This window comes from Acomys minous (assembly GCF_964271855.1).
Source record: "Acomys minous genome assembly, chromosome: 6".
NCBI classification, from domain to species: Eukaryota; Metazoa; Chordata; class Mammalia; order Rodentia; family Muridae; genus Acomys; species Acomys minous.
Window position 1 is genome coordinate 65,431,527 of NC_140487.1, and position 17,716 is coordinate 65,449,242.

The 17,716-nt window shown below is 41.7% G+C and overlaps 2 protein-coding genes across 2 annotated transcripts; both read right to left on the reverse strand.

Moving 5' to 3' along the window:
- Window positions 1-4,380: 4,380 nt before the first annotated feature.
- Window positions 4,381-5,346, reverse strand: TAS2R60 (taste 2 receptor member 60; the record flags this gene model as incomplete). The annotated part of the gene is made up of 1 exon (XM_084785652.1): window positions 4,381-5,346. One exon carries the CDS (start codon window positions 5,344-5,346, stop codon window positions 4,381-4,383), a length of 966 nt encoding a protein of 321 aa, XP_084641778.1.
- Window positions 5,347-10,523: 5,177 nt separating this feature from the next.
- On the reverse strand, window positions 10,524-11,426 carry LOC311599050 (taste receptor type 2 member 143-like; the record flags this gene model as incomplete). Its single annotated transcript, XM_084784727.1, has 1 exon — window positions 10,524-11,426. Exon 1 carries the CDS (start codon window positions 11,406-11,408, stop codon window positions 10,524-10,526), a length of 885 nt encoding a protein of 294 aa, XP_084640853.1. The 5' UTR covers window positions 11,409-11,426.
- Between the last annotated feature and the right edge of the window lie 6,290 nt (window positions 11,427-17,716).

A 17,716-nucleotide genomic window follows, 5' to 3' on the forward strand; every position in this document is an offset into this window, starting at 1 on the left:
TCAAATTATACTTATATAATGCACAAATATTTCTTTCTGGGCTGCAGAGATGGCTGAGCAATTAAGAGCACCTGGTTTTAGTGCCCCCACCTACATGGTGATTCACAGCCATCCTTAACTCTACTTCCAGGAAAATTGAGGACCTTCTGACCTCTTGGGCAGCAGGCATGCACACGTTGGACGTACATATGCACAGGCAAAACACCCACATACATTAAATAAATAAATACATTTTAAAATTTTTCCTTTACCATTCTGTTGCCTATAATCTAATTTTTCCCCAACTTAGGAATTTTCACTAAAGTAAAAAATATAGCAGTTATGATCATTCTTAACTTTTTTTTTGAACTTTCTAAGACTGTCTCTAGATTCAATAAATATGCTGTGAGTTTCCAGATGACACAAAGATGTCATATTACTAAATGTGTCTTGTGTTTATCAAAACAGTATTAAAGCTTTTTCAATAGTGTCCTAGGATATTTTGTGATGATCACACAGATTTTCTTAGGATTTGTCCAGATAGTAAGCTGAAGTGATGACTGTCATGAAAATATTTTCACTGTTATTGACATTTCTGTCTTTGGCTTAAGAAAGCAGAGTTTCTCTGTCTGAGGTAACTGAATAATATTTGCAGACCATATAACTACATTAAGGAAATCAGAAATGTATAGAAATATTTCTTTAAATTATTCATTTCTTTGTTTATTTACTCACTTATTGTCTTGTTATTTTCAAGCCATATCTCACTCTATCCCAGGCTGACCTGGAACTCATTATATAGTCTAGGCTGGCCTTGAGCTAATAGCAATCCTGCTGCCTCAGCCTCCTGTATACTAAGATTTCAAGCCACATTAGGCTTCTTAAAATCTAGAGAGATAGTATTTTACAGGATAAAATATAGGAAATAAATCATTTATAAGAAATAAACATAGCTTTAAATTTTTAGGCAGCATTTATATCAGATATCAACCACCTGGACATTATAATGAAATGGCTTCATTTTTGTTCTGAGGCTGGAATGTTAATGTGCCAGTGCACTGTTAAGTAGTCCTTTCCCCCATGGCTTACAATGCTTTGCCTATCATATATGCTTTTCCACTTATGTCTGGTAGGGATGGACATTCTGTGCTGAAAACTCAAACTCAAGGCCTTGTGCGTATCAAGCAAGCACTCTAACTCTGAGCCATATCCCCAGCCTGAGCTGTTTTAAGTATTGTAGCAGTCAATAATTACATTTCTACTGCTTACTAACGAACATCAACAAAACTAGGTTGCGATTTCCACTTTGCTATGGTATTTAAAAGTCAAGCATACAAAGGCTGGAGAGATGGGCCAACGTTTTAGAGCACTTGTTGCTTGTGAAGAGGGCCTGCATTTGATTCCCAGCATCCACACGCTAGCACACAATCACCTGTAACTCCAGTTCCAGGAAATCTGATACCTTCTTCTGGCATTTACATACATTCAAGCAAGACATTCATATAAATAAATAGTCAGGTATATAAAATATCTAAGGTAATAATCTAGCCTCATTCATTATAAAACTATATACTCAGTAAGTGAACACCATTAATGTCATCAATATAACATATGCAAAAATTGATCTGTGAACAAAGGTTAATGATAATAACAAATTATCTTTAGGTATTCTTGTGTGCAGCAAACTTTTCTTCTTGTGTATTTTTCTGAGTGTTCAAGCTTCAAAGAAACTTGTCCTCGTGGGGAGGTCATTCGGGTTCTGAGCTTCTCTTAGCTAATGATGCGAAAACCAAAAGGAACCAAAAAAAGTCTTATATAGAACACTTTGCAGAGGAAGACTGGGTCAGTAACAAAGGCAAGAACTGGCTTCTCATGTAGATGTGATATGAAATACCTAATAGCAGATAATGCACAGTTGCTTAGCAACACACTAATGTATAAAAAAGGATGGAAAGACATGACACAATAGTACACTCACTCTCACCTCTACATTTATTATGCATTCCTCAACTAGAAATTTAAATGAAAGTCTGGCGTCTAGAAAGCAAAGCAGTGACCTAATGAAAAGATTACAGCTTAAACCTAGGCATTAAGTCCCAGGCAGCCCACATATAAATGTGCAGGCAAACATATGTGTATCATAGCTGGTTTTCAGCGAGGTGGTCCATCTCTTTAATTGCTTGTAAGCACTGCAGAGGGCACATGGAAGAGCATGAATCACTCATCCTTCAATAAGTCAATATCTCCTAGGGAGGACACAGCCTACAAATAACAGCACCACGAGGTAGAATTCAGGTCACACCTGGAGAATATCAACTTAGGTATCCTCAAAAGTGGGGAAGATCAAAGTGTGGGGAGCATGCAAAAAGGCTTCAATGGGGAAGTAGCATGTGGGCCAACCATTAACAGTCAAAGAAAAATGAAAAATGTTGACTAGGATTCTGACAGGCTCGCGTGATGGGGAAACCCTTCCCAGGATCAGACAGGAAGCTTCAGGTTCACTCATCACAATGACAATCCAAACATCACTGAAAACCTAGAATTGTCCTAGAAGCTGATACCAGGTTGTAGAGGTACTTGCATGTCAAGATCAGAGGCCTGGGTTTTGTCTGATAGACACCAAGAGATGCTCAGGTATTCTTGAAATAGATCAAAGTTATGCCTTCCAGAGATTAATTTGGTAAAGGTAGTCATCTTAGTCCAGTTAGTTAGTATTGCAATAATAAAATGCCCAAGGCTAGGTTGTTTTCCTTTCTTAATTGATATTTTATTGGTTATATTGAGATACGCTTACATTTCAGTCCATACATAATTATTGATACACATTCTGAAAACAATCTAAAATGCCATGTTTTCTTTTAAAACAAGGTTTCTAACAACTTTCCAGTTTCCAACATGGAAACAATTCAGCACTGGGAAGTCTAGACAGGAGGTTATCCTCTACTCCATAATAGGTCTGCCTGACTGAGCTACGTGAGGCCTTACCTCAAAAGGTCTGTGTAGGGGGGCTGTAGAGATGGCTCAACGGTTAAGAACACCTGCAGCTCTTGCAGAGGACCCACATTGATGACTGGAACCCACATGGGTTACAGTTCTCTGGTTTCAGCAGATACTGAACAAATGGCGCACAGACATACATGTGAGCAAAACACTTATATACATAAAAACAAAGAAAACTTTTTAAAGTGTGTGTATATATATATGTATATATTTTAAGTCAATTTAAAAATTATATTATGTATTAATAACTTCAAATTCTGGTAAGCTATTACTTAAGTCCACCAAGCAACAATTATATATGGTGCTACGGAGCTAGTAGGGAAAACAAAGAAAGAACGTGTGTGTGTGTGTGTGTGTGTGTGTGTGTGTGTGTTTGTGTGTGGTGTATATGGCTATGTGCACAAATGTCAGTCTGGAAAATCCAAAAGCAGAGATCTACCTTCTAATGCAAAGGAGTTGGGAGGAGCAGTCACAAAGAGAAAGTAAAACTGTCTGAGATCTGAAATTGAGAGATGTCAGTTTGCACTGCTCCAGGGACAATTGAGTGTAGCAAAGGTTTGAAAAGAATTAGGAGAAGCAAAGATTCAGTGTGCAGTTCCTCACCAAGCCAGGAGACTTTTTCTTCCTAAACCTAAGTTCCAGAACAACATAGAAGATCTGTCCATATCAAAAACTTCAGTACATCCATACACCAACACAAAGGGAATAAATATGACTCATAACCTTAAGAGAAATGATTCACAAATCAGCCATTGTAGAAAACTCCAACAATAAACAGATTTAAGACTCGGGGATTTCAGAGGGATCTACAAAGGTCAGTTGGGAACATAAACCTTCAAGATGGAACACACTGCTGCACCCAAGCACAAATTATATGGGGGTCTGTCTATAGAAGTCAGATCAGGGAGTGTCTTAGCTCTGTCTCCGATGCCAGCAAGAAATCTCCATGGCAAATGGCTAAACTACTGAGAAGTCATAATAAGGACAGGGTGGTTCACAGGATGCATCCAGAAGGATAAAGGAAGTTCTAAGCATCTTCTTCAGTCTGACTCAGCACATGAAATAGCACATGGTGTGTCAGGGTCTCTTTACACAGTTCCCAGGGAATCATTTTAACCTCCAAGAGATGCATGCCTCACAGGGAATGTCAAAGCTTACAGGTCCTTTGATGATATCAAGTCCCAGAGGTGGCATGGTTCACACCAGTGACACTACGTCATTTTGAGGATCTTGGAGCCCGCTTATTGCACTGAGGTTATTCATATGTCAGTACATTTAGTAAACTGGGAATAAATATCAAATGTAACAACAGAAAAAAAAATGAAGCTGTGTCCGTTGCTCTAGGGCCTTCTCTCCCACTGTCCAAGGGTTATTAACTGCCACGCAGGTTGTCCTGTATCTTCAGCAGCAGCCCCTCCTCATCACCACTCTCAACCCAGGGTTGCTGAGGAGTATAACAATGGGGTGTATCACTGTGGACAGATGAATCGCCACCTGCCACATCCAGTACCTGAATCCCTGAAATGGTGTATTGCTGGCAGAACTGAGTACCAGCGTCAGAAAACAGGAGATGAAAAGAATAATAAAGGAGAGGAGAAGAAGGAGAGCTTTGATGTGGGCCTGTGCCCAAATATCTTGATGTTTTGAAAAGGTCAAGAGAGTCTTCTTCATGTGTCTTACCAACGATACGAGGAGCAGACTCATGAAAATGTTAAAGATAACAGTAGGGATTGTCCACATAATTATTTTTATAGAAATGAAGTAGAATGTCTCAAGTGAGTTTCTTAAGCTATTCCCAGTGACATTCCAAGGTTGCTGGCCACTCTTTACATAGTTCTGATATATCATATGATTGCCTATGAAACACAGGATGCTAGTTAAGCTCGACATCCCCACAGCGCTGAGCAACATCCATGGTACCCACCCAGGCACCCTGTACTTTAGCCAGACAAAGACAGGATGGGTTAAGGTTGCAATCTTCACACAATAGAAGAAGCCTAACAAGGAGCAGAACCAAATGGTGGCGGCAGTCAGGAAGTCCCCCATTAAATTTAGGAGCTGCATTACATAGTTGTATGGGAAACTTGTTGGATTCAGGAAAACATAAATATTCTTACCTATCACCACCCATTGGAGACAGAAGCGAGAAGCCGCTAGACTGATCAGTAGCTTATTATGAGCTGACAGTGTTCTCCGGAGCAACCATTTCATGCCCAGTGCTATAGTGATAAGTCCATTGCCTATGACTGCCACCCCGCACAAGAGGACTAAAATGATAAATAAAGTGATGATTGTCTTATCAGTAGTCTGACAGCCCAGAACTGCATGACCTGTGTTCATTTCTTCGTTGGACATGATGGGTCCCATTAAAGGGCTAGCTGTTGCTCTAAGAAGTCTCTCCAATATGTTGGTCTCTCTGCGAGTCCTAAGTAGAAAACCGATGTGGGAGCTGAGCATGCAGATACTCTGAGCAGGATAACAAGGTTCCTTCTCTTCAGAATAGATGCAAATATTGCCAAGGCTAACTTTCCAAAGTCTCCCTGCCTACCTATGAATTTGCCTGCTCTCTTTCCTATCCCCTACCCGTTGTTGGCATCAGTGTGTACTCAGGCCCTTGCATATGGTATCTCTTACATAGGCAGTCACGCTTCCCTAAACTGACACCTAGGCCCACACACCTGGGGCTGCTTGACAATGAAACCCACAGGGCAGGCAGCCTACTGAACATCAGAGTTCATGTCCAAAATGGGACTGAGAGGTGATTGCTAGGTTCTAGATGTTGTTCTAGATGCACCGAAAATACTTAATTTCTACAGCAACCCTATGAAATGGGCACAGTAAGAACATCCCTTTGACAGAGAGACAGAAATAGATCCAAACCTCTCCTGAGAGAGCTCAGCTCAAGTTCTAATCAGTTGTGGATTCAGCATCACTGAATAGGTTGGAAGAGGCAATTGCACTGAACGACGCAGGAGATTTCTCTCAAAAATTTAGAAAATAGTTGGTTAGCAGGGACTTTCACAACGGCATCTCATCAAGATACTTATAAACCGATGGGATAAGCAGTGAGAGCTGTAGCCTACACACAGGCTTCAAGCCCCACTCTTCACTGTGAGCATTCGAGCATGCCCATGAGCCCTGCTGTTTCCCTATGTCCAGCTCAATGTGAAAAGCACTTGTTTTAACACACGGACTTTCGTTGGAGTCTGGGTTTGGGTGCATGTAGACATCAAGGTTAATTTCATAGATAAAAGAAATGAAGAAAGAAAAGAAATGAAGCCTCATGTTACAGACGAAGACCCGTGATTAAATGACATTTAAGCCACGGCAGAAGACCAAAAGCTACACTAAAGCCAAGACGTAATTTCTACCTCTATTTGCTTCAGCCTTAGCAACTCTGGATTCTGTCTAGATCCGTCTGTCTCTGCTGATTAAAGTTGTGGGGCGGGCTAGATGGTGCAGCGGATCCAAGTGCTTGTCAGGCAACAAGCCTGAGGACCTGATTCCCAACCCTGGAGACCACACAAAGGTGGAAGGAAACAACCAGCTCCACAAATTTGTCCTCAGGCCTCCACATGAACACACTGTTGAGAGCACGGGAGCACACATGCACACACAAATAAAGAAATATATATATATATATATATATATATATATATATATATATATATATAGAGAGAGAGAGAGAGAGAGAGAGAGAGAGAGAGAGAGAAAGAGAGAGAAGCAATTGCAAGGTCTGGGGAAATGGCTCACTAAGTGCTTGCTACACTAGTATGAAACTCTTGAGTTTATCTCCCCAGCAATCATGGAAAACTCCAGGCATGACTGAGAAGCTATAATTCCGGTGCTGGCCACCAGCCGAATGGGGGTCGGGTGAGCTCCAGGTTCGCTCCTTTGTGTCCTGGTTTCTTTGGCTGACTGTTGACTGTTTTTTACTGGAACCTGGAGAACTGGGTCTTTGAACTCTGGAGTTTGGGCAGCCAAAAACCTTACAGTATGGAAAACTCCTATCTCTTCCTTCTACCTCCTACACCATCGATGGCTCATAAGATTAAGGATGTATAATTAACCTCAATTGATTTAACAACTATTTGTGAGCATCTCATAGTCCGTAATAATGCTATGAAAAGCACTGGGCTATAACATCAAATTAGTTGCTGTCCAAGTGTCTTCATGCACAAAGCATAAGCCACTAATATTTACTGTGCATATATTATGTGTATATTAAATCCATTCAAAATAGTGAGTAGTTCTTTTAATTTAAATACATAATTATTTTATGTTGTATTTTTAATATTTACTTCCTTTATTTCATGTAGGAGTGTTTTGTATAAGTGTGTGTGTGTGTGTGTGTGTGTGTGCATGCCTGCTGCCCACAAAAGTCAGAGGACAGCATCAGATCCCTTGGACATGGAGTTACAAATGGTTATGAGCTACCGAATGGATCCTAGGAACAGAACTTTGGTCTTCGGCAAGAGCAGTATGTGCTCTTAACCGTGGAGTCATCTCTTCAGCCTCATAATCTATGATGATTTTCATCACTGCTTACAGCTTATATTTGTGATATTTTGTTTTTTCTTACTTAGATTTGGCTTTCAGGTATACACAAAATCTGATCATTTAAATTTTTTCATTGTTTTTCTAAGTATAAATATGAAAGTGGTTTGATGGGAAACTGGAACAGATGTTCTGAATAGAAATGTTCAACTCAATGCTCTGCATCAGAAAGATTAAAAGAGGAAACAGCTCCCTGCATGCTGTGGTAGCACCTTTGTAACTCTATTTTCTTTAGAGTTTTTAAACACCTTTACCTCCCTTTCAACCCCTCTGCCCTAGGTAAGAGAAAGAGGTTAGAAGGGTCAGAGGACATAGACCTCTTTAGACTTAGTTCTGGCTGGTTAGGGTTGTCAGTTCTTTGGGAAAATACTAATCTCAGTTGTCAGAATAGCCAATAGTCCAGCAACAGCAAATGGCAAATGCAGCAGAACAAATAAGCAGCCTTCTTCTTTCTCCATCTGTCTCCTCGAAACATTCTCGAAGCATCCTCCTCTGTCGGAGCTCCTTTTTTCTCTCCCTGAGCTCTGATATTTATACCCTCTCCAAGTCCTCAGAATCCAACTATCTCCAGCTGGTGAAGACCACACCCCTCTCCAAAACAAAACCTGTTTATATAACATAACTGAGTTTTAAAAGAAGCCAAAACGTCCTCTATATGCTATCTTTTAAATGCTATGTATTATCCTGTTCAAGAACTCTTAGAGCAGTTAAGCAGTGCTGGTGACATGATTTATCAAGTAAAGGCACTTGCTGCCAAGCCTAACATCCTGAGGTACAACCCCAAGATCCATATAGTGGAAGGAGAGAACCTGCTTCCGAAAGCTGTTCTCTGAATGCCTACTGTGTCAGGTGACCCTCACATGCACACCACAAATAATTGTTAAAAAGCAGTTCAGCAACATTGGGCATGCATAAAATGCTATGCTGTTTGTCAGAAGCGTAAGACAATAGTAAGGGCAGTAAAATCACAATTAGGTAGACTGAAAAGATAGTTTTATGGTTGAAGAGTGCTTAGTGCTTGCTGCTCTTTCAGGAAACCTGAGTTTAGTTCCTAGCACCCATGTCAGCAGTCTCACACAGCCCATAACTGTGGCCCCCTGACCTTTGTGGGCATCCACAAATGCACACATGCACACATGAACACATGCACACACATATGCAGGCGTGTACACACACAAATAAGTAGTAATTTTCAAAGAAATGCATTTGTATTAGGTATGGCTAGCTATGCTTGAGTTCTACTAGGGCTTCACTTGAAGCCATGATAATGTCTCTGCCTAAAAAGTTGGCCTATAAGTTGGTTGGTCCCAGATTCCTCTCCATCATATTAGTGTACAGATGGATGGTTGTAATCAGAAACAAGGCTGTCTCTGGAACCCAACCATAATGGCAACCCACATTTCATACTGAAAGAAGCATTCACTCAGTCTATGGTATTCTGGTAAATAGCCTAAACCAATCAAGACACAGCAATATGCACATTTATTAATTATATTCATGCCCTGATTAAAACAGGCATAAAACGATGGGAACTTAAGATAAAAGTGAATGGAAATTAAAATTGCCACAGTTTTTCTTTTCCTTCCCAGTATGTCACTTTTCCCAAGTTCCCGTATGAAGAGTGCTAACCTGAGCCACAGCATTCAGGAAACTCCCCTAGGCAAGCACAAACAGGAGGACTAAGGCCATAAAAGCCACCAGCTGTCACGTAGCTTAGCACTGACCTATATAATCAAAGTACTCAGAAGGCTGAGGCGGGAAGACAGAGACCAGCCTGAGCTTCGTAAGAACTGGTCTCAAAAGAACAAGGTAAGAAGCTGTAGTTGCGTCATCTAGCCATGGGAAGTGCCCATGTCTGGCATGGACGCCCATCACAGCCACAAAAACAAAACAAAGTCTGAGAATTTCCTTTGTTTTTTTCAACTGGCCAAAACTTAAAATCTTTGCATGTCAGACAATGCAATTCTATTGGACAGGAAGTCGTGGACAGGACCCACAGTAGGGCAAACTCTTACGGCCCTCAGTCTCCTAGATGAGTCTGAAAAGGGCCTTGTGGCAGGATCAGTTTTAGTCAGGGTCCAAATAATGAGGTTGGGAAAGATTGGTAAGAGAAAGAAAGAAAAAGGAAGAGAAAGGGAGAAGAAAGGCATTTAAAAAAAAAAAAAAGGAAGGAAGGACGGAAGAAATGGGACTTAGCATAGCAGTGACTGAAGGGAACAGCCGGGATCATAAGGTGGGTGGCTGCAGGAATGTGCCTTGGAAACCGCTGATGGTGGCTGCATGTCTTCCTAAAGGGAGCACAGTCAGAAATGAGGCTTGAAAAACTACAATTTGGGTTACTTTCATAGAGTACTGTCACGAGAGCGTCTGAGGAACTGAGGCCATTGGCTAAGTCCAGGAACTAACAGAAATGAAGAGGACAATAGGAACACTGAACCTTAGAAAAAGAACTTGTGGAGCATGGAAGAAGTGAAAAGAAGAAGGAAATGAGAGTGTACCCAAACCTTACAAATTCTTGCTACACATATCATAGTACTGATAGTGATCACTTGAAAGCAGAGACACCTTCGGTCCAAGGTATTCAAAGCTTATGATCAGGCAGCATGTGCATCTTTCTGTTGTTGTTGTTGTTGTTTTGTTTTGTTTTATTTTAATTAATTTATTCAGATTACAGCTCAATTGTTAACCCATCACTTGTATCCTCCCGTTCCTCCCTCCCTCCCACTTTCACCCTATTCCCCTCTCCTAGGTCTAAAACTGAGGGGGACCTCCTCCCCTACTATATGGTCATAGGCTATCAAGTCTCATCTTGGTAGGTAGCCTGCTTATTCTTTCTTTGAGAAGTAGAAAAATACCAAACCCCTACTCTGATCTACCCAATGAACAGGACATTCTCCACAGTTATGTGGAGAGTGGGGACTGAATCTGACATGAACTCTGGTGCCCCATATTTGACCACCTCCCCTTGGTGGGGAGGCATGTGCATCTTAAAGTCTCATCTTCAGAGCCTTCCTCAGCTTGGGGTTGCTCAGCACCAGGGTAATGGAGTTCAAAGAGATGCCCAGGTAGATCATGACTTCTCTGGCCCAATACCAGTAATTTTCCATGGCTTTACTTTTTGTACTAGAAATTATCAGGGACAGAAAAAATAATATATAAAAGATGAAGAAGAAGGTAAGGGATTTCAGAGCCATGGAATGTGCCTGAGTTCGGGGATCACAAGGCCCAGGCCGATGGTCCCTCATCTTCCCCACATGCCTGTACAGTGAGAACATAAGGAAGATAAGGGACACTAGAAACAGAAAGAAAGGAGTGAACCACATGAGCATTGCATGCGACAGGTAATAGTACCGATAGAAGTCCAGTATCATGTGACCAAATGTGCAGTTTCCATAGAAACCCTGAGAAATGATCATTTGGGTAGCAATGGCGTTCCCGGTGGCTGATAAGATGGCTGACAGGCCGCCCATGATGAGAGAGCCCAGCAACAGCCTGGGAACTGACCTGGAAATCCTCCACTTGAGCCAAAAGAGGACAGGGTGAGAGAAAGAGGAGATCTTCACACAGTAGAAGATGGCAAGGCAGGCCGTAAGCCAGAAAATGAGTGTATTGTTGAAGTCCCAGAGGATGCCAACAAAGTTTGCTTGGTAACAAAAATCAAAAGAGGCCAAGAGATTGGTCAGGGTGGCTATCCCATGTAGGCAGAACCGGGAGAAAGCAAGAGAGGCCACAATCATGTCCGCTGCCGGTAGCGCTCGGCTCCGTATCCACTCTCTGGCCAGCACAATGATCATGAAGCCGTTCTGCAACATAGAAGCCAATGACACCAGGCAAAAGAGGACCATGAAGATCAAGGTGAGTGCAGAGGGCATCTTGTTAAAGGAAGATCTGCTTAGACAGGTTTCAGAGCGCTGAGACACGGCCACGGGGGAAAACAGAATCTGCAGCCAAACCACATTTAGGACAAGAAGCATGGAAACTCTCACTCTGGACTCATGCAAAAACTCACCCAACAGCAAAGCTCCAGTGCCTAGGACTTGACTGATAATAATTACAGTCTCCCTAGACATGTAAATCACTCCCAGTTCAATGACACCTGTCTCAATTTGTATAACCCGTATTTGCCTACTCTGCCACAGCCAGGTGCAGGCAAATGTTAGCAGGAGATACTATGGAGTGATTGGGAATACGCCCATTTTGCAGATTTTGAACCTGTGTGTGCACATTAAGGCTGTTTTCCTAAAGACCCCTCAGTATTCCGTCTTTTCACCCAAAGACAAGCAATACTCACTCTTTTCCTACAACTGCCCCAGAGCTTCTCAACATCACACACATCACACACACACACACACACACCAAGCTTTGTGTCTTCAGAGTTTTTGTTTGTTCGCTTGCTTGCTTTGTGTCACTGAGTCCAAGTAGTGCTTCCCGAATGAACATGCAGGCATGGGTATGGGCCCTTCCACTACTACACCAGGAACCTACCAGTGGCCACATCTCTGAAGAAAAATGACTTCTCCAATAAGCTTCTCAGGCTAGGGCGTGGCTTTATGACCCAGCTCTATGCGAGCTGGAATTTTGATTGTCTTGACTGTGTGAAGGTTTTATGCAGGTAACCACAGCTGCTGTGAGTTCAGGGGTGTAATGCCCTGTCATATCTGTTTTACAACAGTCCTCTCCACCCAGCTCTTCTCTTCTTGCTATTGCTTCCTCCATGAGGTTGTCTGAGCCTTGAGTTGAGGAAAGTTATATATAAATGTCCAATTTAGAGATGAGCCTCACAGTGGCTTATTCCCAGCCCTTTAGAAGTTAGGAGTTTCTGCATTCACCATAACCAATGCAAAAAGAAACATCTTTGACCAGTGTTGATAAAAGCACAAATGTAGGGGTATAAACAACAAATATTTAGAACGCAGTTTCATAGTCCCTGAGAGAGTTTATGAGCTCCCCAGCCATGGGCTTTTGGCCAGGTTTACAGAAGTAGGCAAGAGACTGCATAGCAAGCCTCAAAAAATCCATTCAGAAAACAATTGGTTACCCAGATAAGAATCAGACCACTGCTGCACTAATGGGGCACATCTTGACTGACAAGCACATTGTTACTTAAGTATACTATATCCTTCTAAAGTGCTTCTTAAAAGATACTGTTACTCACATGTCCTTCTCTAAAACAGAACCTACCTGGAGACCTTCATGCCATGAGTAAATATTTCATTAAGTGCCATTTGGACACTGTTTTAAGGCTTACCGCCTATGTCCATGGCAGAAGGTGACACTATATATGTAAGACTTAGAAAATCTCCCTAGCCAGTGACCTTTAATGATGCCTACCAGAATCCATAGTAGAGTTTCCAGCTAAAATATGAACTTCCCTGATGTATTACTTTCAGATACACTATCCATTAATATCTTAGCTTTGATGTGTTTGGCAAATAAAATCTATTTGTTCCTAAAATGGTTCTGAGGACAGGATTAGAGTAGTAATGAGGAGGAACAAGAGACAGAAAAGGAGAAGTGGCCCAGAAAGTACATCACAGTAGGAGCTGAGAAGCAAAACTACATCAAGAAGGACTCAGGACAAATCTGGGAGTAAAGATGAGCCTGTCTTATGTAGAGTGAACTCCGTTCTGTAACAACACCTAAGATCATAATAACCATCCTGCCAGAAGGCTTGCCACTCACCAAGTGATCTGTGTCATGCAGGTTACGTCTTGCCTTTACCACCAAGCACACAAAGTAAGCTGCTCCAGATCAGCCAAGCCAGCTCGTGGAGTAGGGCAGAGACCTAACAAAGTTAAAAAGGGAAAAGCTTATGCCCATGAATAATGGGAGAAACACCAAGGAAGAGTGAAGAGGAAGTGACGATTGATGATACAAACTAAAGTGGAGATGCTGGCTCAAAGTCAAGGCAGGAATTCCCTCTTGAAATGTCAGCAATGCTGTAGTCAGGGTCTCCTAGGATGACTCACGGAAAGTGGCCTCGCTGCTGACTTCATACGACCTCCCCACTCAAGATGCCACAAGTGAGAGGTCTATTATGAAATGTCAAAGAGAAATGAAAACACATGTAAAGTGGAAACAGTTGAGGGAAAGATATACAGCCAACTGGAGAACAGCATTTGACTGGAGAATTGCTTTGATTTTTAATAAAAATTTAAAAGGTTATTGAAGAAACAATAGCCAAATGGATTGACTCTGTAGGCATCTCCAGGGTCTAGCCCTAGTGTTTTGCAGGCTTTCCTCTGGTTCTCCTTGGAGATAGCAGCAGAGAACAGCCTCTAAGCGTTTCACAATGTTTTGGCTCTTCTCAAAATTCCTGGGCCAAACGCCAACTTCCTGATGTCATCATCAAACAAGTTGAGGCCATGACACACACGCCCTGTTGTAGCCATGTGTAACCAAGTATACATTGTGTGCTCACAGGCAGCTCCATGCTACTTGCTCTACCACCAAAGCATATCCCTGGCCAGAACCAGTCTCTTCTTCCCTAAGACTGTGTGCCCTCTCTGCAGTTGACAGTCCCACAGTCTCATGTCTAAATTCCTATCCAGGAGAAAGCTGAATTCAGGCCTAGAATGTAGCTCAGTTGGTAAAAATCCTTGCCTTGCCAGAGTCCAGTACTCAGCAGCTACACATGATGGTACATGCCTGTAATCCCAACACTCGGGAAGTAGAGGCAAGAGGATCACTATATGTAGTGAATTTAAAGCCAGCCTGGGCTACACAGTTGGTATCAGAAAAACAAAGAGGAAGAAGAGAAGAAAGAGGAGGAGGAGGAGGATTCTCAAAAACACCTGTTCTATCTCACAGTTGTTCATCTGACAAGTAGCAGAGCTCCGCCAAGCCACCCACAGTCTACCACCAAAAGCCAAAAGGCATTATAAGCAGACGCACTGCTTTTGTTGTTTTCAACTGTAAAACAGTAATCAAACATCAAATCTTCTCCTAAAACTTTAGGTCACATTTCTCTTTCCTAAAGGTGTCTGGTGCCTACAACTGAAGCTAATTAAGATTCTCTTCTGTGACACAATTGTAATATTATTTCTCAGGATGCTGCCTGTGTCCTCTATGAGAAGACTAGTGTCAAATAAGTCACAGCAGGATGTTGAGTTCCAGATGGAAAACTCTGCAAAGAGCTCTGCATATTTCCTGCCCTTTAATTCTCTACACTAATAGATATTTTTGTTTGTTCATTTTTGTTCATTAATTTTTCATTTTGTTTTGCCTTTTCCTTATTACATTGCAAAGCATTGTGTCATCTTTTGAGACATATAAAATCTGCTGCATTTGACAAATGTCTTTAATCCCTCAGCTCATTTTCCAGTGGACCTTTGTGTGCCCTGTGGTGAGTGCATTAGTACTTCCATACTCTTACGTGGTGCGTGCATGTAGCCGTGTTAGGGAAAGGTGGGTGGAGGAGGAAATAATGTTTTAATGTCTAAGCAGCACGTAAGTGTTAGGCCACACCATGCATAGAGTTAAGAATTGTTTTCTTAAAAAAATGTCCTAAACATCTTTGGCCCTAACAACTTCTCCTCTTTAGGTAAATAATTTAAGACTGTAACATTGATTTTGATCAAATGCCACTATAAAAGAGAATTTTAGCTTCCTGAAAACAAATCTGGAAAATGTCAATAAACTCATTCATCAAAATACATAACTGGGTGTGGAACTAGTGGTCTTCCATCCCAGCACTCAACAGGAAGGAGGATTTCTAGTGCCAGCATATACTGTTTAGACAGCATGCTCCTGACTCAAAAGCAGGATGAAGCCAGAGAAATGACTCAGAGGTTAAAGTGGGTACTGCTCTTGCAGATGACCAAGTTCAATTCCCTACATGTTGGATAGCTCACAACTGCCTATAAACCCAGCTCCAGGAGATCTGGCACTCTCCACTGGCCTCTATGGGCACTAGCACTTACATTGACATCAACATACAGGGACACATATGTAAAATTTTTTTAAAAAATAAATCTTTTTTAAAAAGCAAAAGAGAGGAGGAGGGTGCAGCAGTCTCGATGAGACTTGATGGCGGGAGTCAGTTGGTAGGGGAGAAGGGCTCCCCCTCTCTGAGGACTAGGGGAGGGGAATACGGAGGGGGGAAGGAGGGAGGGTGGAACCTGAGGAAATGAGAGAGGGACCTACTACTGGACTGTAAAGTGAATAAATATTTTAAAATACATTAAAAATTTTTAAAGTAAAAAAAATAGAATATCAAAAGTCATAACTTAGCACAAAAAGCCTATCTACAGATGGTTAGTACTGTTAATATTCAAATAAATTTCTACATTTTTCCTTTCCACTGAAAAACAGAACTTTCAGGTTATTTTTATAATTATAAGATTATCCTGTAGGGGGATTCTTCATACACTTTTATTTTAATTATTAAAATGGTACCTTTTTTTGCTTTCTTTTTTAATGTTTAAGCATTTTTAATTATGTGTACATTGGAGATGGGTATATGCACATGAGAATAATGCCTCAGGGGGTCAAAGAAGTCCAATCCCATGGAAGGGAATTTATAGCTATAAGCTGCCTAACATGAGTGCTGGGACGCAAACTCAGGTCCTCTGCAAGGACAGTACAAGATCTTAAACACCACAAAGCCATCTCTCCTGAGCCCTCTTTCTCACTTTCTTACGCCATTTGAATAACCAGGAAAAAATACCAGAGCTCTATGCCTCTCTTTAAGGTCATAACATTCATTAGTGCATTATGTCTGTGGGAGAGATGATAATGCTCAGAGCCTCTGGCTCAGTGGTTTACAGACTCTGTTCCCAGGATGTTCTCATGGGCTACAAGTGAAAAGAAACAGAGAAAGAAAAGCTTGGAGTTCTCATTCAACAGAGCTGATCTACTGGCAATTATTAAATTTTATATTTTATATTTTATATACTGGATTTCCACAAGAGATGTCAAAATCAGCAGTTCACTGCAAAACATAAATCTAAAACTCTTGTCCTTGTCTGAAACACAACCAAATGGACAAGGGCAGGTGGGATCTGGGTTTTTGTTGTTTCATCCATTTCTCAAAACTCTTTTAAAATACCACAAAGGGTTTTTTAAAATATTATTTTAGGGTATCAACCCATAATAACAAAAAGAATGGAAAACAAAACTTGCTTGGAAAGCTGAAAAGTCGATGGATCAGAGGTCAAAGGCACAGCCCCTCTGAGAGAACTGCATCCTTCATGAGCAGAAAGGAGAGTCAAGGATGTACCTGACCTGTACTCCGGGAGAATGGTACCAGCTACCCTGGAAGAACGTGAAGAGTCAATTTAGAAATGGCAACTCCAAGAGCGCAGTTTTGTAGTAAAGCTTTTGCCTGGCATGCTGAAGGGCCAAGGTTGATGATCTGTCACAGCAGGAAAGGGAGAAAAGATGGGAAGAAGTGAAGAGGAAAGACTCCAGTTCCCGGGCCATCTCCCCCACTGTGCATAACTGGGGCCTCCACCTGTCCCTCGTCCTAGGAAAAGAGTGAGGTGTTGTCTCGACAAAGGGTAGAGAAGCTCTCTGGGTGGCATTGTCATAGTAAAAACAAGAGGGCATACTGAAAACATGGCAATTAGACAAACAAATCTGCTTCCCTCGCTAAAGGAAAGTTGGCGCTAACCTGGAACTCGCTACCTGGGTGCTCAGGTGCAAGGGGAAATTACTCCTCACCTACAAGCTTAAACCACTGTTTTTCTGACATCACACCTGAGGGGAAGCTATGCGAATTTGGTCAAAATCACACTATGGGTTTTGGCTTTTCTCAGGCCAGTGATACACACTTAAGGAGCTGGGCAGCTCCTAGACAAGGACTCAGTCACAAGAGGAGGGGGCATCCCACCCTCTGCAGCTTGCTGGGCTGTCAAATTTTGCTACTCTGGGAGTTAGATGTTTTAACTGCACTTTTGACTAACACTATCTTCCACTGACAATGTCTTTCCTGGCATGTGGTCACATGTAGGTCAAGGAGCAGCTCTACAGGCTTTGAAGACAAATTCTCAAAGAAAGATATTAATCTTCTCCAAGATAAATAAACACAATGCAATCACTCCTCTGTAGTGATGAAAGAAATCAGGATAACTGTTGGAAAATGGACGCAACCGAAGATCATGAGGTGAAATAGCCCCAGAAAGACAAATACCGCATGCGTTTTCTTATACAAAAGTTCGAGGGGTGTGTGTGTGTGTGT